This window comes from Vanessa atalanta, chromosome 30 (assembly GCF_905147765.1).
Source record: "Vanessa atalanta chromosome 30, ilVanAtal1.2, whole genome shotgun sequence".
NCBI lineage: Eukaryota > Metazoa > Arthropoda > Insecta > Lepidoptera > Nymphalidae > Vanessa > Vanessa atalanta.
In genome coordinates, this window is record NC_061900.1 from 560,481 (window position 1) to 582,598 (window position 22,118).

General features: G+C 37.7%; 3 protein-coding genes across 6 annotated transcripts in view; 1 reads left to right on the forward strand and 2 right to left on the reverse strand.

Moving 5' to 3' along the window:
* Nucleotides 1–22,118, forward strand: part of LOC125075134 (catenin alpha) — a 60,787-nt gene that overhangs the window by 13,528 nt on the left and 25,141 nt on the right. The gene's annotated exons all lie outside the window — the stretch shown is intronic.
* Nucleotides 103–5,752, reverse strand: LOC125075137 (larval cuticle protein LCP-17-like). The gene is made up of 4 exons (XM_047686737.1): nt 5,727–5,752; nt 2,558–2,752; nt 1,564–1,671; nt 103–272 (listed from the first exon to the last, which is right to left on the reverse strand). The coding sequence occupies exons 1-4, from the start codon at nt 5,727–5,729 to the stop codon at nt 183–185; spliced, it is 396 nt and encodes a 131-aa protein (XP_047542693.1). The 5' UTR covers nt 5,730–5,752; the 3' UTR covers nt 103–182.
* On the reverse strand, nt 13,502–19,049 carry LOC125075136 (esterase FE4-like). 2 transcript variants are annotated; one of them, XM_047686736.1, is made up of 5 exons: nt 18,948–19,049; nt 18,361–18,617; nt 15,162–16,405; nt 14,195–14,398; nt 13,502–13,531 (listed from the first exon to the last, which is right to left on the reverse strand). In XM_047686736.1, exons 2-4 carry the CDS (start codon nt 18,538–18,540, stop codon nt 14,209–14,211), a joined length of 1,614 nt encoding a protein of 537 aa, XP_047542692.1. In that variant the 5' UTR covers nt 18,541–18,617; nt 18,948–19,049; the 3' UTR covers nt 13,502–13,531; nt 14,195–14,208. The 2 variants fall into 2 exon arrangements, with proteins under 2 accessions (XP_047542692.1, XP_047542691.1); XM_047686735.1 differs by lacking the exon at nt 13,502–13,531 and having other exon boundaries at nt 13,661–14,398.

Genomic DNA, 22,118 nt, shown 5'->3' on the forward strand with positions numbered 1-22,118 from the left:
GGTATAACTGTATTAATAAAGTTCTAGTTCTGCTTAAAAAAAAAAAACAAAAACAAGCGATTCGAACCGACTGTACTTGTCTGAGCTGACAGATATTCGTTATCTCTTTTTGTCTCGGGCGTTTAAAACTAATGTCGTCTCGCTCTAGTTTTAAGAGCGAAACATTGGTCGTTTTATAGTTATTAGTTCTCCTTGGGTGGATGCGCTCGAATGTACTCGATTGAACGCAGAATCTCCGCTGGGATCGGAGGGGGTGTGGGTATGAAGGGACCCTGGAAATAAAAAGGTTTTAGTTAGTTAATCACTGTGATCAGAAATTTTCCATACAAAACAGTCTTAAACTACTCATTTTTAAATGGCTTGTTGACTTCCAGGCAGGAGACATAACATACATATATAATTGTATTTAAGTAACATGACTGAATTTTTAGACGTTGAAAGAGAGTAACTACTGAAATTCTTGCCGGTTCTTCTCGGTAGAATCTACATTCCGAACCGATGGTAACTTTACTATAAATAGTTTGTTAAATGACGATTCAAAAGTGCTTGTAAAAGCCTACTTGAATAAAGTATATTTTGATTTGATTTGATTTGGAATAGTCGGAGCGACTTTCGAGACTTATAAATTGGCTGAGATATGACGTAGGTTGTTGAATATGGCGGAAAAATCATGCCGACTTGGAGTTTTCCTGGCGCCGCGTAAATCAATAAAGTTATAATATGTATTAGGTAAGAACCGAGAAAGCCCAGTGGTTAGAACATATGCATCTTAACCGATAGTTTCGTATTCAAACCCAGGCTGGCACCACTGATTTTCATGTGCTTAATTTGTGTTTGTAATTTATCTCGTGCTCGGCGGAGAAGGAAAAAGTCGTGAGGAAACCTGCATGTGTCTAATTTCAACGAAATTCTGCCACATGTGTATTCCACCGAACCGCATTGGAGCAGCGTGGTGGAATATGCTCCAAACCTTCTCCTCAAAGGGAGAGGAGGCCTTAGCCCAGCTATAATGTATTAGGATATATTTTCCGTACGTCGTGACCGTGTTAGTGTGAGCGAATAAGCAATAATCATTTATTTCGGGTAATTCATGTACTTTAATTACGCTCACAAGCATATACAAGTAGGTTTCAATGTTTTTCAAATTCGAATTTACAAAATTTTTCATAATTGGAATTAAACAAATACTCTCGTAATCACCAATGAGATCTTCCCAAAAAATGCTTTAAATTTTTATTAAAACCCGTCTACGTATGAATCATGTTCTGCAAGTAGGACGTGATTTTAAAAGTTTACCCAGTTATCGAGTTAATTCAAGCAACGCATTAAATATCGATTAATTTCAATCGATACCCCCACTACAATATATTCCAAAAATACTGTTTTTTTTTTTAATTTTTTAAATACTACACGTATCATTTCGAAAGCACCGTCTATAAGTAGCGGCCGATCAAGACTCTTCTAACGATATTTCACTTGTCTGACTGTTATAAGTAGCTTAGATAGAACCCCTCCCCCCAACCTCCCTTTAGTGAGTACTTTTTTCCCACTTTTATCAATTACCTGAACATTGTAGCCGTTTTCATCGGCTGTGTACTGGAACTGCACGACTTGGCCGTCGGGAGCGGTCCATCTCGCTTCTCCTTGGGCTACCTGAGCTGGTACCTCAGCCTGGAACGAACCAAAGAACCGTTACCATTAGTGTGATGGGACTTTTTTTTAGTTAAGTTCGATATCATATCAGTAAAACTCGATAAAGGATAATGTGATGATGAAAAAGTATGTAGTTAGAACTTCTTGATTTCCATGTCGAATGTCGAATCCAATATTCGAAATGTCGAAAAATAATAACTTCTGTGTTTCTTGCCGATTCTTCTCAGTAGAAACTTCGCGTCGAACCGGTGGTAACTTTTCATTGATTACGATCTTGGTGATGATTCTATTTCGGGTTCAAACCCAGGCTGGCACCACTGAATTTTCATGTGCTTAATTTGTGTTTATAATTCATCTCGTGCTCGGCGGTGAAGGAAAACATCGTGAGGAAACCTGCATGTGTCTAATTTCAACGAAATTCTGCCACATGTGTATTCCACCAACCCGCATTGGAGCAGCGTGGTGGAATATGCTCCAAACCTTCTCCTCAAAGAGAGAGGAGGATGATTTAGTTCTAACCGATATCGGTGGCCAATCTCATGGGCCAGCCAAATACGCAGGATATATTATAATACTCTAATCCCTCATTCTTATCCAATTGGATGGCAAATACGAAACAACCGGCCAGAGTTGTATGATCAAAATAGATATAGATATATTGGACGACATCACATACATTACACTCCGATCCCAAGGTAAGTAGCTAAAGCACTTGTGTTATGGAAAATCAGAAGTAACACAGAATCAAGATAACAGAAAAAAACTAATGAACTTTTTCTACATCGACTCGGCCGGGAATCGAACCCGGGATTTCGGTACACATTTCGGTGTACACACTACTGAAAACGTAATTCATTTTTATTTTACTCCTTTAAATGGATGGGGGGGGGTATGTTATACTCACTCCGGGTATGTTCTTGAGAGCGCCCTGTTCCCTCGCAGCGATACCGTTGTCGGTCTCATAAGACCAGATGTATTGTCCCTCGCTGCCAACGTCGAGCTCCTGCTTCAGGATCTTGGCCTGCGACTCGTCTGGCTTGAGAATGTGTGATACGTCTGCGCAGACGCACGCCACTAGGGCTGAGACGATGAGAAATTTCTGGAAGGAAATTATTGGAGAGTTAATATTTTTAAGTCTTATATATAGATAGGCGGACTGGATCACGTCATGGTAAGTGGTCACCACTATAAACATTGGTATTGTAGGAAATATTAATCGTTCCTCTCATCACCAATGCCTCAACAAATCAAATCCCTCCATTAAATATAGAAGCATTACACTTACTTATTTATTGTCAAAAGCTGTGCCCGCGACTTCGTTCGCGTTTGACTTTAAAAAAAAAGTTATTGTTGTAGCCTAAGTTACTCCTTATTACATCAGCAATCTGCCAGAGAAAGTCCCATTAGGTCTAGCCGTTCCAGAGATTAGCCGGAACAAACAGACAGACAATAATTTAAAAAGATGTTATTTTGGTATATGTACCGTGTATACATACACGGTATGCATTTAGTTAAAAGCGGTTATTTTTGTTCGATACGAAACCCAATAATTTTTCATGGAACCGATCTTTTGCCTTATATTTAGCCACTAGACGAGACATTACTGTATAATATTAGTATGTGAATTATAGGTACATTAAAATTTTTACGTTTCGTTCTCAACTTCAAATGTTGACCAAGTACAAAACGTATACAGCTTACGTGAGCTTCATAACTTGAATGACCTTCACATATTGCCTCCGGCGTCGAGATGTACCGTTTGTGTTACGAAATTCGTATTCCGTATAACGCGTGGGGAAAGTAACGAGCGCGGGCGGATTTTAATGTTTAAATCTGTTATTATTATAAACGCATATATTAACTCCTTCTTTCAATTTAAAAATACAATTATATGCCTCATTTATTAATACGTTTTGAATTTATGAAAATCGTAACGACTCATCGAAGCTAACGCTTCTAACTTGGACGCGTTACCGATGTATGTTTAAATGTCAAACATGCTATTCGACCTTCCGTAGCTTAATGTAAAGAGTATTTAATATGATAATCTTCGAAAAGTTTAACATCGCTAATGAATGATTAGACGTTCTTTGGAACGTAGTTCTATTGCGCGGCGTACATAGAGCGGACTGACGGAAATCGTCACATAAAGAATAGGCGTTATGCGCCTCGCGATCTTCCCCTCTCTTTCCCTCTATTATGTGAACTATATCTCTCGTTACTCTACCCTAAGGTTGCCTGGACGAGTAAGCTGTCTAGCGATAAGGCCGCCTCTTGTGCATCTTTCTTAAATGTAATTCAACTTTATGTTTAGTGGTGTAATAAAGAGCATTTCGATTAGATTTAGACATTTATAAAAGGGATTTTATCTTGTCAAACGTCGATTTCGTTCCAACCGCGTGTAACACGACAACTCTTATTTAAGTAACGCCTAAAATACCTGAACCGATGCACGTAGAATTTGTACCGGAAGATGATGAGCGTTTCGGAGAAGGTTTTCGGATGTAATATTATTACGACGTTTTTAAGGCAGTCATGATTGATTTTGACCAAGTTTATTTTCAACCGCTTGGCAACTCTGCTGGACATATAACACACAAGCGTGTAGGGATTTCGTGGAGGTTACAGTAGATATTTTTATAATAACGTCTCAATTTCAACGATTAATCATCTTTAAATATATTTAGTATACTGTTAGTGGTTTGGTATATCTTGTTATTTAATATATCTATATGTTTGTTAAAATAGTTTAATTCGCGTTATATTAATAAAACATCCAAAAATCTTTTAAATGTTATTGAAAATTGTTAGGGTTGTCACAAATCGTTTAATGCCTCAGGGGGACGTTTGCCTACAGACGTTTAAGTAGGACCCTGTCTGTGCAAGTAATTCTCTTGTACAATTGTACACCAATAGACACATAAAAACACATTCAAGAAAGAGGCACAAGAGGCGGCCTTATCGTTAAAACAGCGATCTCTTCCAGGCAACCTTAAGGTAGAGGAAAGAAACAGACTTAAAAAATGGTAGGGGTGTACATAGCAGAGATAAACATAACACATAAATACATTACAGAGAGATAATAATATCTTTATTATATATCACGTTATATACATGCATATGCATATGTATGTATATAACGTGAGGTCCTGTCACATAATGGGATGTTTATTCAAAGCAACCGACTCGACATCACAGATAAACAAATGCAAATTTAGTTTGTAACGTGAAACGTCTAACTTCTCCGAAATTCGTAATTTTTTTAGGGTCACAGAGAAGACCAGGGTGAACTTAACCTTACTTAGTTCCTTGGTTGGTATTTTTACTGTTTGAAGGCTGAATGAGCCAGTGTTACAAGGTTAAATTGAAAATAAATAATCGTGAACTTAGTATTTGTTGATTTTTGGGCAGTACATATAATAAAATTGGAGTGTCTGTTTGTAATATTAAAGTAGTCTAAATGCATATGTATGTATACGGTACATATACCATAATATTTTTTTTTACAATTTTTGTCTGTCTGTCTGTCTGTCTGTTCCGGCTAATCTCTGGAAAGACTGGACCGATTTCGACGGAACTTTCACTGGCAGATAACGCATGTAATAAGGAGTAATTTAGGCTACTTTTATTTTAGAATTATATATACAATAAAAATAAAATCACGCTACAATATCCAAATAACTTAAATTCAAACAACGCGCACGAAGTCGCGGGCACAGCTAGTATATAAATATAATTGTACTTTATTGATATACTTTGAAATGAAAATTGTGGAAAAGAGTAACTATTGAGGTGGTTCTTCTCGGTAGAGTCTACTCTCCGATCCGGTGGCAGCTTTACGTTTAATTCAAAAATGTAACACGTAGATTCAAAAGTGCTTTTATGAGGCTACTTTAACAAAGAATATTATATATAAGATAACAACAGGTGCAAGGGACAACACCTTAGTTCCCAATCGTTGGTGCGTTGGTCATGTGAGTGCACCAATGTTTGGCGGTCGTGATTCACCATAAGGACGATAACGGACGGCAATATAAAAAAAATGTATTTTAAATAAAAAAATAATTACTCACCATTTTCAAAGGCGGGTCGTACAGTTCAAGAGTTAAGTGCAACTGTGCGGTTTGACGTACTGACCCGTCTTTTATAGTATACGATGAGGCCCTGATGTTACGTTTCGTAGGTTGAATGTGTTAACCCGTTTGAACTCGTCTGCGGGTCTCGGGGACCTTAGCACTTTAACGAGCTCTCGGTGACAGTTGATGCCGATTTCGTTTGTTTGTTTGTGCGTTTTAGTTCTGGGTAATGGAACGTCTGGTCACATTATTTGTTTCGACAAATATAAATAGTTTTTTTACGCGATTGTCGAAATAAGTGCGAATGAATGAGAGTTTATTTATTCTAATAAAATGTTTGTATGTGTGTGGTATCTTAAGAACCAAAAAAAAAATCTTTGTCTTTTAAGCTAGTATTTTTATGCTCCGATCAAATTTGAAATATGTTTTGTTCGAGTAAGCTTTTACGAGTACTTTTCAATAATTTCAATAGGTTAATTTAAAGGTCCCTCTCGGATAATGTTTCGTTCTAAAACACCATCTTTTGTTACAAAATAGTTTAGATAACGCAGTTCTTGGTTAATATATCTTTATTAACATTAACATACATTACATTAACAGCCTGTAAATTTCCCACCGTTGGACTAAAGCCTCCTCTCCCTTTGAGAAGAAGTCCAATGCGGGTTGGCGGAATACACATGTGGCAGAATTTCGTTGAAATTAGACACATGCAGGCTTCCTCACGATGTTTTCCTTCACCGTCGAGCACGAGATGAATTATAAACACAAATTAAGCAAATGGAAATTCAGTGCTTGCCTGGGTTTGAACCCGAAACCATCGGTTAAGATGCACGAGTTCTAACCAATGGACCATCTCGGCTTCGGACATCAATATTCCGCTAACCTACTTATATAAACTTTAATTTTATATACCAAGTTCTGATAACAACTTCGCCGAGAATCAAAGCGCAATTTTTACGTATCACAGAATTATTATTTATTCTAGCTTACCAATGATATCGCGTCTTGTTACTGTCAAAGTTGTTTATGTGTCTTTTAATTTTGTGGTTGGAGTTAACTATGAAAATGCTCCTAGCGAACGCTTAGATCACTTTCGTCCCTGAGGAAAGATCCGCCGAATCACGAGCGGAGCACTCCACGGAAACGGCTCTTTATATCGACACAATCCCGCAGCCTCTACGATCAGAGTCGAAGACAGCCATCGCAGTGGTTTAAGTGGATGGGAATCTCACATGGTACCTTATTGAAACTTCCACTGCGTAAAAGGCTACAGAAGTGGTTTACTTGGTGGTAGGGCTTTGTACAAGACCATCTGGGTAGGTACCACCCACTCATCAGATATTCTACCGCCAAATAACATTACTCTGTATTCTTGTGTTCCGGTTAGAAGGGTGAGTGAGCCAGTGTAATCACAGGCACAAAGGACTTAACATCTTCATCTATCATCATTAGTTCCCAAGGTTGGTTGCGCATAGGTGATGTAAAGAAGGGTTAATATTTCTTACAGCGCGTTTGTCAATGGGCAGTGGTGACCACTTATCATCAGGTGGCCCATACGCTCGCCCACAACCCAATGCCATAAAAAAAAAGAAGTACTTGGGTCGTGAAGACCGATAACGGAAATTATGTAACGAAAGCTGACGCGATTATACATAGTGTTGAATTGTCAACTAATAATTAGTCAATTTAATACGAAAGCCTTGATGGATCACGAGGGTTTGACCGAAGATAGCGTGTTCTAAGCCGCGTCAACAAAGACGTGAAACTGGCGCGTCTCGTGTGTGACCGACTCGTGTGCCGTGGCGGCAAACGTCACGGCGCTCTCTTATACCCTCACGTGTCTCCGTCCGCTCTCTGCTGTCTTACTTCTTTGCTATGTATTATTACTAGCGACCCGCCCCGGCTTGGCACGGGTGCAATGCTGACACTAAATGTACCACAGAATGTCTTTATATACAACGTTCACAGATTTTTCAGTCCGTTCAGGGCAATATTGATATATATAAATGCACAATGTATTTAAGGTATTTAATTTAGTGCTTTATTGCTAAAAATCGCTTCGTAAATAAGACATTATTACTCGTAAACGGTAAAGTATAAAACATGGTTATTGTGGGTTACCCCTAAGAAATAGACATATACCGTCGCAGACTTTTCTGAAGACCTTTTCAAGGTGTACAATACTGCAGTACATTATTTTGATCTATCTCGTAGGTTTCGGCCAGCGTTTGCAATGTAAGCTCAATAAATGTGTTTATTTACGACATCACATATCTGATGTGATGTCGTAAACCTCTAAAATTATGATTCATGAAACATACCTCTTGAATCGCTCTATCTATTAAAAAGAACGCACCAAAATCCGTTGCGTAGTTTTAAAGATCTAAGCACACATAGGACAGACAGACAGCGGGAAGCGACTTTGTTTTATACTATGTATTGATAATGATAGGGAGATATACTCATTGCTTAGCGTTAAGATCGCAATGATTTACGGGCCTACAGGTGTAAATAGTCGCAGCTTCGATCCGGACCCCTTTGGGCAATTATCGTCCCAACTAGCATAAGCTTTAAACTTAATTAGAGGGGTGAATTGATTTATTAGTAATTGGTTAAAATAGGTCATTGCTACTATTATTTGATTTTTATTTTTTATAGTATATGTATATTTTGAGCAACACTCCCGGCTTAACACGGGTTCTAGGAAGTATTTTTAAGTAAGAGAAACTGTAACGTCAATTTATTTTTCAAGCGTTTATTAAGACCACCTCTCGTCAAGTGGTCTGAGACCAAAAACTTTTTGGAAAATTAGATAATTTTAATTTTCATTTTTCGAACATTTTCTTTCAAGTCTTATTTAAATATTTTTTTATTTATTATCCTTCAAAACTAAAGAAAATCGCTTGAAAAATAAAGCAGAATTGTACTATTTGGTGGTAGGGCTGTTTGCCCTATGCTTAGTATTGTCGTCTTCCGGTTTGAAGGGAGTGAGTGTGACTACAGTTACAAGGGACATCTTAGTTCCTAAGGTTAGTGACGTATTGAAGATGAAAGGATTGGTTAATTTTATTTTTTACGTCGCCATTGTCTATGGGTAATATTAACCACTTACAATCAGGTGGACCGTCGGCCAGTCCGCGTACCTATATGATAAAAAGCGACTGTTTCTCTTTGCCTGTTTCTATCTTTATCGAAATATTTCATAATCCCAAACGTTAATGAAACCAAGGCCAAAATATTCGTTACTATACTTAATCTCTAAAAAGTATAAAACAAAGTCGTTTCCCGCATTTCATCAATAAACAGTACGTGTATAATACATGCAACATCATTATCATAATGACCAGTCTGTATCACTCCACTGCTGGACGTAGGCCTCCCCCAAGGCGCCCCACTGAGCCCGATCTTCGGCCCTTCTCATCCATGTTCTACCGGTCACCTTCCGTGTATCGTCGTTCATATTAAATAAGATTGACATCTGTGTTAAGCCGAGACGAGTATTACATTTTATTTACAACAATGCTATGTATATTCGCAGTAACATTGATCACTTGATATAATCACTGATAAATAATCATTGTATGAACACGAGACGTAAGTATAAGCTTATAATGCCAAGCTTCCGAAAACACAGAATCAATAAATCCTTCTTGAGGCAAAGTATTAAAGTAACTTTACCTATTCGTAAATTTAAACTGTTTGTTAAAAAAATATTTATAAAATGAGGCGTATTATTCAACACAAGATTGTGTAGATGATAAAAAAGCGTGGAATTAATACTTGTTGACTTTCAGGCTGGATATATTATATAAAAATTAATTGTATTGATTTATATATGAGCCGAGATGGCCTAGTGGTTAGAACGCGTGCATCTTAACCGATGATTACGGGTTCAAACCCAGGCAAGCACCACTGAATTTTCATGTGCTTAATTTGTGTTTATAATTCATCTCGTGCTCGGCGGTGAAGGAAAACATGAGAACCTGCATGTGTCTAATTTCAAGGAAATTTTGCCACATGTGTATTCCACTAAACCCGGCGCAGCGTAGTGGAATATGCTCTAAACCTTCTCCTCAAAAGGAGAGGAGGCCTTAGCCCAGCTGTGGGATATTTACAGGCTGTTAATGACGTAACGTAAATCGTATTTGATTGACATACAATTGTATTTCAAATGTCGAAAAAGGGTAACTTGTAGATACTTTAAGTAGATACTTAGTATCTACAAGTTACCAGTGGTAACTTTACTTATTATTACTGTTTTGTTCTGTAAAATGACGATTTCAATCTACTTGTAAAAGCCTTTGTAGCCTATTTGAATTATTTATATTTTGATTGGATTTGTATTGTTTAAATGTTATCATAAAACGATCATTGTTGTATTTGTGTTAAAGGAAAAAAATCTTTGTACTTTTTTTTAAAAAAATTAAGTCCAAATAGGACTTGAGCGTGACTTATTGTGATTTTATATAAAATTCTAAAATAAGCTTCCTCCCCATTTCTCTATTGAACTCCCCGTTGTGACGGATTACAGCCCGATCTTATTACGAGAGCTAGGGTCTATAGATTCTCTATATTTACGCACACATTTGTGAACTGTTATAAGCTGGGCAGTTCTCTAATCCTTCAGTATGTTCCGTGACCGAAATTCGTCACGGGGACGTACACAACTTAATACATATTTTTAAAAATTACAAATTCCTGGTTGTGACATTTTGCTTTCTACTGTGACACAATCGACATCACTACATATTATAAAAGTAATAATAAGTCTATCTGTCTGTCTGTAAAAATGCTGAACGGATTTTCATGAGGTTTTCACTAATGGACGGTTCACAAAGTTTTAGATGTGTTAACTCATTATAGTATAGAGTAGATGTCTGATAACGCCGTGTTAATCAAGAGTTATATGTATTACGATACAAACATTTTCATGTAGATCGTTATTCTGTCCGTGTGGAGCCGGGGCGGAAAGTCAGTGTATAAAGTAATAACGTATCGAAAGTAAAAGTTAGGGGACGCCGAGTCGATTAACATAGCTACTTAGAAACGGCGACTAGATATGGCAGTCGGGAGGATATAGCCTCCGGTCGATCGAGATGAGCGAAGATTGCTCTAAACTGATTTTAATATGAGACCTTATACGACTAATATTATTATAAAACTATTTTCGCACGCGTGTAAAGGGGGGGGGGGAGGTGTCGGGTTGAAGTATCCTGTGTCGCGTTTGCGATCAGTCTCTCCGTCTCTTTCTTTTATGTACGGTTTTAATTCAACTTTATTTTTTGTTTTTGAAAAACATATCGTATAGCGATAGGAACTTTGTTCCAACCGGATGCCCAACGACAACTTGTTTTTTGCCTACTACGGAATAATGGACCAGTTGATGGTAAGTGATCACCGCCGCCCATAAAAGCATGGGCTATGGGCATGTATATAATATTATAAAATACAATCCTTACATCACCAATGCGACTCTAATTTTTTTTTATTCTAGTATTTTAAGGGGCCTTTGTAGGCAGCCTATACGTCGGCCCCATCGTTACACGCTACATTTAATCGGAATTGGTTCAAAAAGTATGACTAAATCAGTTTGGGAGAATTACTAACGAATTCATAAATTTTAATTGCTGAAATACTCGTAGGGTTACTAAGAATGGAATTAAAAGCACCAATATTAAACAAATTTCAATTTAGTTCATATTTTAGTGTTTATCTCGACACTAACCTTAGGCGCTAAGATGTTATATCCATTGTGCCTGTAGTTACACTGGCTAACTCACCCTTTAAACACGAACACAACAGTGCTAAGTATTGCTTTTTTATGGCATTGGTTGGCGGACGAGCATATGGGCCACCTAATGGTAAGTGGTCACCACCGCCCATAGACGAAGACGCCGTAAGAAATATTAACCATTCCTTACATCACCTAAGCGCCACCAACCTTGGGACCTAAGATGTAATGTCCCTTGTGCCTGTGATTACACTGGCTCACTCACCCTTCCAACCGGAACACATCAATACAGAGTACTGTTATTTGGCGGTAGAATATCTGATGAGTGGGTGGTACCTACCCAGACGGGCTCGCACAAAGCCCTACCACCAAGTAATAAGCTGCTAGAATATATGACGACTGGATTACCCAGATTTGGTTCGCACCAAGCCCTAACACCTCCTGCTAAGGATATACATATGAAGCCCAATAATTGTGTTGTTTGGGAAGTTTTGAAAATTAATGAGAAAAGAATTCGTACGGTACGTGAGCCGAGATGGCCCAGTGGTTAGAACGCGTGCATCTTAACCGATGATTTCGGGTTCAAACCCAGGCAGGCACCACTGAATTTTCATGTGCTTAATTTGTGTTTATAATTCATCTCGTGCTCGGCGGTGAAGGAAAACATCGTGAGGAAACCTGCATGTGTCTAATTTCAACGAAATTCTGCCACATGTGTATTCCGCCAACCCGCATTGGAGCAGCGTGGTGGAATATGCTCCAAACCTTCTCCTCAAAGGGAGAGGAGGCCTTTATCCCAGCAGTGGGACATTTACGGGCTGCTAATGAAAACGGTGCGTGGATAAATATAATTTGATTTGTTAAATAAATATGATCGATGTTTACACAAGGTTGTCATGTCTACTGTTTTTTTTTTTTGTTCGGAGGATCTGGTTGAATGGGGTCAGTGTGTCAGATGATACTTTCGTTTTCGTATAAGGGCAGACGCACACGGACGGAGACAGATAATAAAATTATTGAAGTTTAACTTTTCTTGGCGCAAAATATTATGAGTGATTGTTTTTTACAGACATTAAAACTACACGGTGATTTCGCTCGCTAAACCTACAATCAAGTGTCGGGTCGCTCGATATAGACAACTTCTTACCTTATCTTAAATTACAATGTTTAAAAAATAGCTTAAAAAGCGGCTTACCCACAAACATTGACCCCTAATTTTACCTCCTCGAAGGCTGAAATGAAAAAAGTAGTTTAATGCTTGAATAAAACACCACTCGTTCCCAAGACAGAGACAGTTTATTTACTTGTATTCCTAGTCTTATATAATTACGTTTGACAAAGGATAGCGTGATTCAGAAACACGAATAAAATGAACCACGACATCTATTGATATATAATAGAAACGAAATTTATGTTTAAAAATTATACAATGCTCCTCCTGGTCCATCTTCATACCAAATATCATATAAATCGGTGCAGCTTAAACGTGATGTCTAACTCAGACATACCTTAATAATATTACTAGCCGTGCCCGCGACTTCTTGCGCGTTTGAATTTAATAAAAAAACGTGACTTTATTATTTATTTTTTTATAAAATTCTATAATACAAGTAGCCTAAGTTACTCCCTATTACATAAGCTATCTTTCAGTGAAAGTCCCGTCGAAGTCGGTCCAGCCGTTCCAGAGATAAGCCTGAACAAACAGACAGACAAAATTGTAAAAAATGTTATTTTGGTATATGTTCTGTGTATACATACGTATATATTTAGTAAAAATGGGTTATTTTAATATTACAAACAGACACTCCAATTTTATTGAAACGAAGTTCCGTATCGCGCGTTGTGACAGGGGGCTAGACGGAAAAAATTCTCACGAAAAGTTGTAACGACACTTTTTGCTTATTGTAAGCTGTGCGGCGTGCGCATGTTTCTCTCTCTCTCTCTCACTCTCTCTTATAGAAAGCAAGCCAGATATTTTCATATCTATTTCGCATTGAACAGTGTGGTGTCGCGACGATTATTTTTGTTGAGTGTATACAGGTTTTTTGTACATAATAAATAATTAAAAATAATAATAATAATTACTTATTATAATAAGAACTGCTTTCCATCCGGGTGTCCCTTGACACCTCTCAACTTTTTATATGTATAGATTGACAATTCGCGGTTGCAGAAATGTTTGATAAATAAAACGAATATATGTTACACAAATAATTTAATCATAATCGCGGTATATTCACACGAATAAATAAATTTAGTTTTCGACCCATCGTTACAAAATTTTAACAACAAATAATATCAGTCAATTCTATAATTGTAATGCATGAATATATTAAAGTTAATTTTGAAAAAGATTCCGAAATGTATTCCTCAAATCGATCGCAATGCTTCACTGACTATAAACTACTAAACCAATAATGATAAAACTTATACCAGAAGATGCAGCACGTTTCGGAGAAGGGTTCAGTATATAATATTATTATATTAGTTAAATAGTTTCACATTTTAAGTTTAGATCATTGACGTGACGTGAATTATTTTCTTGTAACGAAATACATCAAATAACAAATGGCAAACTACTGGCTTTTGGTCGTCAGGATTTAGCCATCAAAAGTATCCTGTCCTTTCTTGGAGTTCAAGCTTGCTTCATACAAAGTCTTATCAAATTTGGTGCAGTGGTTTGGCCGTGAAAGAGCATTAAACAGACAGACAGAGCTACTTGCATTTATAATATTAGTATAGCCGTCATCAATTTTCGTTTCGATATTTGAGCTTCAGTTCATTGGCCTTGAAGAACAGTTCCCAGAAAGCCAATCTGTCGTGGAAAGGTCTCCTCTTCAGCGTCAATTCCTCGTCGATGTCCAGATAGTTGTATGTTTCGTTTGTTACCGGAATCCATTTGAACGGGAGGAGCTCTGTGGTGTCTGGTGTTGGATTTCTGGAATTATACGAGAAATGTGTTTGGGTTTAGTGTTGGTTGATTATTTTTGAAGATTCAAGAGGAATGGAAATGTCTCGCTGCTGGGATGATGTTTCCGTTTTGAGGAGAAGATGCTTCACAAGATTAGTCGCGACTTTATCCTTCAACGTCGAGTACGATACGAATATATAAATATATGATTAATGAATGAGAGTGATTAGTGAGATTCTTGCCGGTTCTTTTCGGTATAAACTACATTGCGTTCCGATGTTAAAAAAAAACACAATAAATAATCTGGAGATTGTAAGTTTATGAAATTTAAACAAAATATAGAAGCACTTTTGAATTGTCATGTATGTTATAAAATAAAAATTTTTAAATGAGAATTCAACGGTATATTTGTATATATTGTATATAACTTTACATTAAGATGGCCTGCTTTATTCAGGCAATAATATCTTACTAGATGTTAAACCATCGATGTTATCCGGTCTTTTTGTATATATAGTTTTTATTTTTTAATATTGTATGCCTCTATAAGGCAAGGACTGAGGACTTTAGCAAGCATTTGATTCAGTAACATGACGATTCAAAACTTCCTATAAGAGCCTACTTGAAATTTTGCTTTGATTCGATCTGAAAATCTAATTATATGTAATGATGCCTTTTTGTAAACTTCTATCCTCGATAAATGTGTTTGACTTTATGTATAGCACATAAAGTTACTATCCATTACAGTACAGATATTTCACCTAAAAAAAAAGCATAATAAAAACCGTACCCGTATTTGACAAAATTTGTCCAAAGCGTGGTCATCTGATCAATGATCCGCTGATCGTCTTCAGACGGCGTTGCTTTGTCGTAGGACAGATCGAAAAGGTAACCAATTTCGTCAGCATGCGATGCACCCTCAGCACCGACATTTGCTTTATTCTTCGCAAAGTTCCTTCCTCCACTGTATGAGAAGACATAATAGAAGATATCCTTGGCACCATTCTCGAGGAACTTCTTCAAACTCCTCTGAACGGGATACGTGAAACGGTAGTCGGAACTGAAATCAGCGATGCTGCTCTTTACTTCGTCGCTCACCTCCTCATCACCGATGTAAAAGTGTCGAACGATGTCTTCCATCGCGGCGAAATCGTCATCGTAATTGAAGTTGATCTCCAATAGATCGTTGAAGACGTTCAAGTATTTATCGACAGTTTTGTCAGCGTAATTAACAAGTTCCTCGTTATTATTGAAACCGGTTAGAACTGGTATGTTTCTCACTTTAGGCACGTCCAGGTTCTGTGGGTGGTCAGTTAGGAAACCTTCGTCGTTATCGAATTTTTTTTCAACGCAAGCACGGAACTTTATTTCCAATTCGGAAGTGGCTGCGATAACCAATTTCGTATCAACATCTTTAAGGAACGCTAATGCTTCAGATACTTCGTCTGTTTGAAAACCTAAATGTTCAGCGATTTTAAGAGGAGCAGATGAATCCGATTCTACTAAAGCCCAAGGAGACAGTGCTGAACCACTTTGCAGGATTACCTGGTTGAACAACCTCTCCTGGTTAGAGTATAAGTGGTATTCAATAGCCGCGGCCCCCGCGCTTTCGCCCATCAAGGTAATCTTATTGGTATCGCCCCCAAAATAGCCAATGTTATCTTTCACCCAACGCATGGCCAAAAGTTGGTCTTTGAGACCTTGGTTTCCAGGGACGTCTGGTGTGTCTAAACACATGAAACCGTATGGGCCTAATCTGTAATTAAGGGTGACAAGGATTACGTCATGTTGGATGAGAAACTTTGGACCGTATAGGTATCTGTTCGCAAAGCCAATGGTGAAGCCCCCGCCATATATCCAGACCAGGACTGGCAGCTTGTTCCTGCTACTGGCTTTATTTGGCACGTATATATTTAAATGCAAACAGTCCAGATCTCCGACGATAGTGTTACCGAACTCTTCGACTTGTGGACATATCGCCGAATCATCGTAAGCTTCGAAGATGTCGTCGAATTTGGGGTAAGGGTTCGCGTTCTGAAACAAAACGTAATTCACATATACATTATTAAGTATTATACGTACATATTATACACACACACACCAGTGTGTGTGTATAATAGCTTTACGTGTTTTTCGACTCCCAACTTCCAGACTACTGAGAAACTTTCGCCGCAAGAATCCAATATTTTTTTATCGATTCGACCTGGAGTTCAAACCCAGGACCTCGGGACCTGCGGCCTTATATTACACTGGGTAGTGTTGTAAAAGAGAATAAACAAGGAAGTAAATATACATCATATTGCATTACATTAGCAGCCTGTAAATATCCCACTGCTGGGCTAAGGCCTCCTCTCCCTTTGATGAGAAGGGTTGAAGCATATTCCAACACGCTGCTCCAATGCGTCTGGAAATACAGACGTGGCAGAATTTTCGTTGAAATTAGACACATGTAGGTGCTCACGATGTTTTCCTTCACCGCACGAGATGAATTATAAACACAAATTAAGCACATGAAAATTCAGTGGTGCCTGCCTGGGTTTGAACCCGAAATCATCGTTTAAGATGCAAGTGTTCTAATCACTCAGCCATCTCGGCTTCAGACATAGACATGAATTGTAAGAAATTTTAACCCTCCCTTATATCGTCGATACGGCCCTTTTGTCTGTAATTACACTGGGTCACTCACCATCCAAACACAACAATACTAAGCATTGTTATGTTGATGTAGAATCAAAGCTGAATCTTTTCGCGTGACCTTCATACAAGACACGCCCTGTTTTTATCAAAATCAAATATTTCATCATTTATCTCACTCTGTAGTCAAGTGCTAACTTGACACATATATGAGATTAGATCCCGCTGTTACTGTACAATATCTTGCGATTATAAACTTCACTAGTTGCTCACCGCGGTTTCACCCGAGGGCTACAGCTTGTTAAATGATCAATAATTGGACTATAATACTTGAAAACAATTTTTTCAGTTCCGATTGATAGCTTTTTTTTTATTTTAGTTGGTGGATGGGTAAAAGGGTCATAAACATTGGCGCCTTAAGAAATTTTAACAATTCTTCACATCGTTCTACCTTGGGAACTGTAATGTTATGACCACTATATTTAAAACTGACACTTGACACTACCTAGACGGGTTTACACGAAGCACTACTACCAAGTAAAATATTGTTAGTTATAATATACTAGCGACCCACCCCGGCTTCGCACGGGTGCAATGCTGATATTAAATATACTACAGAATGACTCACAACGTTCACAGCTTTGTTGTCATTAGACACTAAAAACCGCAATATCCCTGCCTTTTTAATATGTAATATCGTCGAAAATATTCATTTAAATTACACCTTGTACAGGGCCATATTGATCTATATAACATTCACAACGTGTTTAAGATTAATGATGATTCGAAAATAAGCCATTATTTCTCGTAATAAGAAAGGCATAAAAATGGTTATTGTGGGTTATCCCCAAAAATAGACATATACCATCGCTGACTATTAAAAAAAAACACATCAAAATCCGCTGTGTAATTTTTAAAGAAGATACACAGGGACAGTAGACAGCGGTAAGCGACTTTGATTTATACTATGTAATGAAGTGTCATATCATCAAATGTACAACCATTCCCACCGATAAAGTTATTGATATTGAGGGAAAAACATTTTAAGTAGTATGTTAGTAAATAGACTTTATGTAAGTACATATAATTCTACTGTAAGTGTACCTGTCACACTGATCTGCACCTTAACGACTTACTATTCAGATGGGCTTTCATCAAGCATTACCATCAAGTAAAATTTCAGAGATATTCGAATCCTTTTATCGAACTAGACTTTTATAAGTTCAAGATTAGTCTACCCAAAAAAATTATCCTGTTAAATAGGTTTCACCAAAAATACTGACTCAAAAATAAAAAATCGTTTTAAATTACTTTGAATATCACTCTAATACTAATGGAATAATGGTAATACTTACCCCAAAAGGATTGTCCTCGTTGACCTGAGCGTATGGTATGCCCAAAAACATGGAGTAGTCGCCATCATCAGCCCTGAGACCTCTAATCAGACCCTGCTGCGTGTCCACCAGGGGATCCAATCTGAGGGTACCCTGCGTGAACCCAATCACCAGCACCAGAACCCAAGCTGTTGCCCACATCTTCGAAACTTGTGTAATGAAATCACATTGACTTTGAATAGATCTTAGATGGCGTTTATCAGATAAGGTTATCGGATCTGGAAAGATAGATTGATAGCTATTGATACTAAGCTGGAAACAATTGATTTTATATTTTGCTATCTTTTACTCTTAACACGATCACAATAAAAATGAACCAGAACCATATATTCTAGTTTCTATCTGCGTATTCGCCTGTGATGGAATGGGGGGGGGGCGGTGGTAGGTAAACTATGTTATTTATTGCTCATGATAACTTGTATGCGTGTTCGGTTGAGTGGTTAACGGAAAGCGTTACAAACTTTTGTATGTATAATATTAGTAAGTATTGACTGCAACGACGATTCACATTTTCTTATCGATACTAATATTAAAAATGCAAATGTTACTCTGTCTGTCCGTCGCTCTTTCAGGGCCTAAAAACTGAACCGAATTTAATCAAACTTTTGTATGAAACAAGCTGCAACTCCAAGTAAGGTCATTGGTTTCTGTTTACGACGACCAACTCTTGAAACGCGGTCGATAACTAGTTTTATAAGAAAAAATAGACAACCTATTATCATAACTAATTTATAAATGCAATGTGACTTTGATCGTTCGTTTGTTACGCTTAATATTTACGATGGTGTATTGTTTGCGAATTACCTAAGATAAAAAAAAAACAAAGATTAACGACCAACTCATCATTTATTTACAGTTGACAAAACAAAACTAAATGTTAAATGTTAAAATAAACTAGTAATAAATGTCGTCATTTATCGTCAAGTCCTTGAGTCTGCGTTCGTTCGCTGTGTAGAAGAGCTCCCAGAATGCGAGTCTGCTGTTGAAAGGTCTCGATATCATCGTCAAATCTGAGTCTATGTTCAAGCATGGAACAGTTTCATCTGTGACCGGTTCCCACGTCACAGGTAGCTGTTCCGTTTCGTATGGTACTGGTTTTCTGGAATGTTCGAAATTTATTACATTTGTGATATCATCTACGTAATACTTAACTCTTTAATGAGTCGAATCGATTTGTCTATCGAATCGAATTGTCGGGTCTTAGAAGATGTCGCTTTAATGTTCGCGTGGAAACACTTTATTTAAAATATGAATGTTGATGTTTAAGTTCTTCCTGACGATGTTTGAAGGTATTCTCTTAAATGAAAACTTTGTATTTCAAGCCATTCCGAGTAGATACCACCCACTTATCATTTATTCTACCGCAAAACAGCAATACTTCTTATTTTTGTGGTTCGATTTGTAGGGTAAGTGAGCATACGTAAATACAGACACTTACAGGATCTTATCTCACAGGGCTAATATTTATGGCAAATAGTGACTTACCACCAGATGGCTCATTTAACCGTCTATATAAAAATACAATATTTGTATTTAAATAATAACTATAGTAATTTACACTATCATGTGCTCGCGGTATGTTGGGGTGAACGTCATTCGAGCGAACGCCATTGGCGAGAGCGGACGTGTCGCTCGCCCATACTGTGATGTCGAGCCAGTGAACCGTTTAACATGTGTACACTACACGATATATTTTCCGTCTAGTAGATTTGTTTAAAAAAAGGAGTGTTAAATAGATGCGAAAGACGTTAATTTTTAAAAAAGAATGATATAAATATAACTGTTCTAATAAAAAGATTGGTAACATGTAAATGTCGCACTGCTCGGCTAAGACCTCTCCCTTTGAAGAAGAAGGTTTGGGCCCTATTCTCAATTCATGGTGGATAGACATTTGGCAGAATTTCGTTGAAATTAGACACATATGGATTTCCTCACGATGTTTTCCAAACACAAGATAAGCACATGAAAATTCAGTGCACGGAATCATCGATTAATATGTACGCGTTCGGATCTCTTGGCCATAGAATATTAACTTAAAGACTGATAATTATATTTGTTTTAAAACTTGAACCAAAACACAATCAGACATCATCATCATATCATATAGAATCATATGATATATACTATTAGCGCCATTTTGTAAAAGTTTTCCCAAACTCCTCTGTAAAGGGTTATTGTAAAAGAAATCGCCCTTGAAATTTATAATATTGGTGTCATCTTCGCTCAGGTTTGCATCGGCTACGTAAAAATTGCGGACGATATCAACCATTTCATCAAAACTTTCGTCATATTTAAAGACCGATTCGAGTGTTTCGCGGAAATAATTTGGATTTTCAATGTAATCGTAGTGACTGTTCGCGTTCATTAATAAACCTTCGCGGTTTGTGTATCCAGCGAGTACGTTTATACCGTTCACTTTCGGCGCGTCTGTTCCGTAAGGCATTTCGACCAATATGCTCTCAACATTATCGAATTCTTTCTCTAAACATAAAGTAAATTTCATTGATAATTTTGACGTCGCAGCGTTTACCAATTTAGGATCTGCCATTGATAGGAACTCTAAAGCTTCGGAGTTGTTGTTAGTTTGCAAACCTAATTGTTCTGCAATTTTAATTGGAGCATTCAAGTCGGGCTCTGAAATAACTTGAGGTTTTAAAAGTGTTCCGCTTTGTAGGATAACATTGTTGAATAGTTTTTCTGTTTTGGATACGATGTGAGCTTCAACTGAAGCGCTTCCAGCGCTTTCGCCCATTAGAGTTATCTTGTTAATGTCTCCGCCGAACGATGCGATGTTGTCTTTGATCCATCGTAAAGCTCTTAGCTGGTCTTTGAGACCTTGATTGCCTGGTACTTCTGGAGTATCGAGACACATGAAACCATATACGCCAAGTCTGTAGTTTGGGGCTACGACTATTACGTCATGGTTGACTAAATATTTCGCCCCATAATAGTTTAGTTTGTTGTAGCCTACGCTGAATCCACCGCCGTGAAGCCACACGATTACTGGTAATTTATTTCTAGAACTGGCTTTGTTTGGTACGTAGATGTTCAGACGTAAGCAATCGAGGTTTCCGATGGGATCGCTGGCCAGCATTTGAGGGCATTCCGGTGGATCTTCATATGCGTCGTATATTGCATCGGAATACGGGTAAGGTTCGGCGACCTGAAATTAAACAAAATGTAATTTACACATACATGATTATATCCTCCTGACCGATTAAGGACTTATCAACTACGCAGGACATATATAGTGCACAAGTGTGTGCGCAAACACAGGTTCACTCTCTATTCCCTCACTCGCAAAATTAAAGGAATAGTAAATCAGACAGAACCGAAAAAAGTTTAGGTGCAGGATCAAAGACTACGTGCTTTCCGAGGCACGAAAGTCTTCGAGATTCCAAGCTGCTGCTGAGAATTTTAGGCGGAAAAATCTAATAATTCTATTTCGGTTCGACATGGAATTCAAAGGCAGAACCTCGGGACCTCGGGACCAATATTCTTCATGTTACGTTTATAAATCAATAAAATTGGAGCATCTGTTTGTGACATATGCATTACTGCCTTTTAGAAGATTAAGCTATTTGTTAATGGGCCATTTGATGGCAATTCACCACAGCCCAAAGACAGGCACTGTAAGAAATGTTGACCATCCCTCACATCGTCGGTGTTCTCCTTGTGCCTGTTTTAATTACACTGGGTCAATACTGAGTATTGTTATG

Excerpts from the sequence above, each read along its gene's own strand:
- LOC125075137 (XM_047686737.1), bottom strand. Across the intron at positions 1,672-2,557 it reads CTCTCAAGAACATACCCGGA|GCTGAGGTACCAGCTCAGGT; the intron begins GTGAGTATAACA and ends GGTTCGTTCCAG. Across the intron at positions 273-1,563 it reads AAAACGGCTACAATGTTCAG|GGTCCCTTCATACCCACACC; the intron begins GTAATTGATAAA and ends TTTTATTTCCAG.
- LOC125075136 (XM_047686736.1), bottom strand. The coding sequence starts at position 18,540 with ATGTGGGCAACAGCTTGGGTTCTGGTGCTGGTGATTGGGTTCACGCAG. Across the intron at positions 16,406-18,360 it reads ACGAGGACAATCCTTTTGGG|AACGCGAACCCTTACCCCAA; the intron begins GTAAGTATTACC and ends GTTTTGTTTCAG. Across the intron at positions 14,399-15,161 it reads ACAAATTTTGTCAAATACGG|AAATCCAACACCAGACACCA; the intron begins GTACGGTTTTTA and ends GTATAATTCCAG.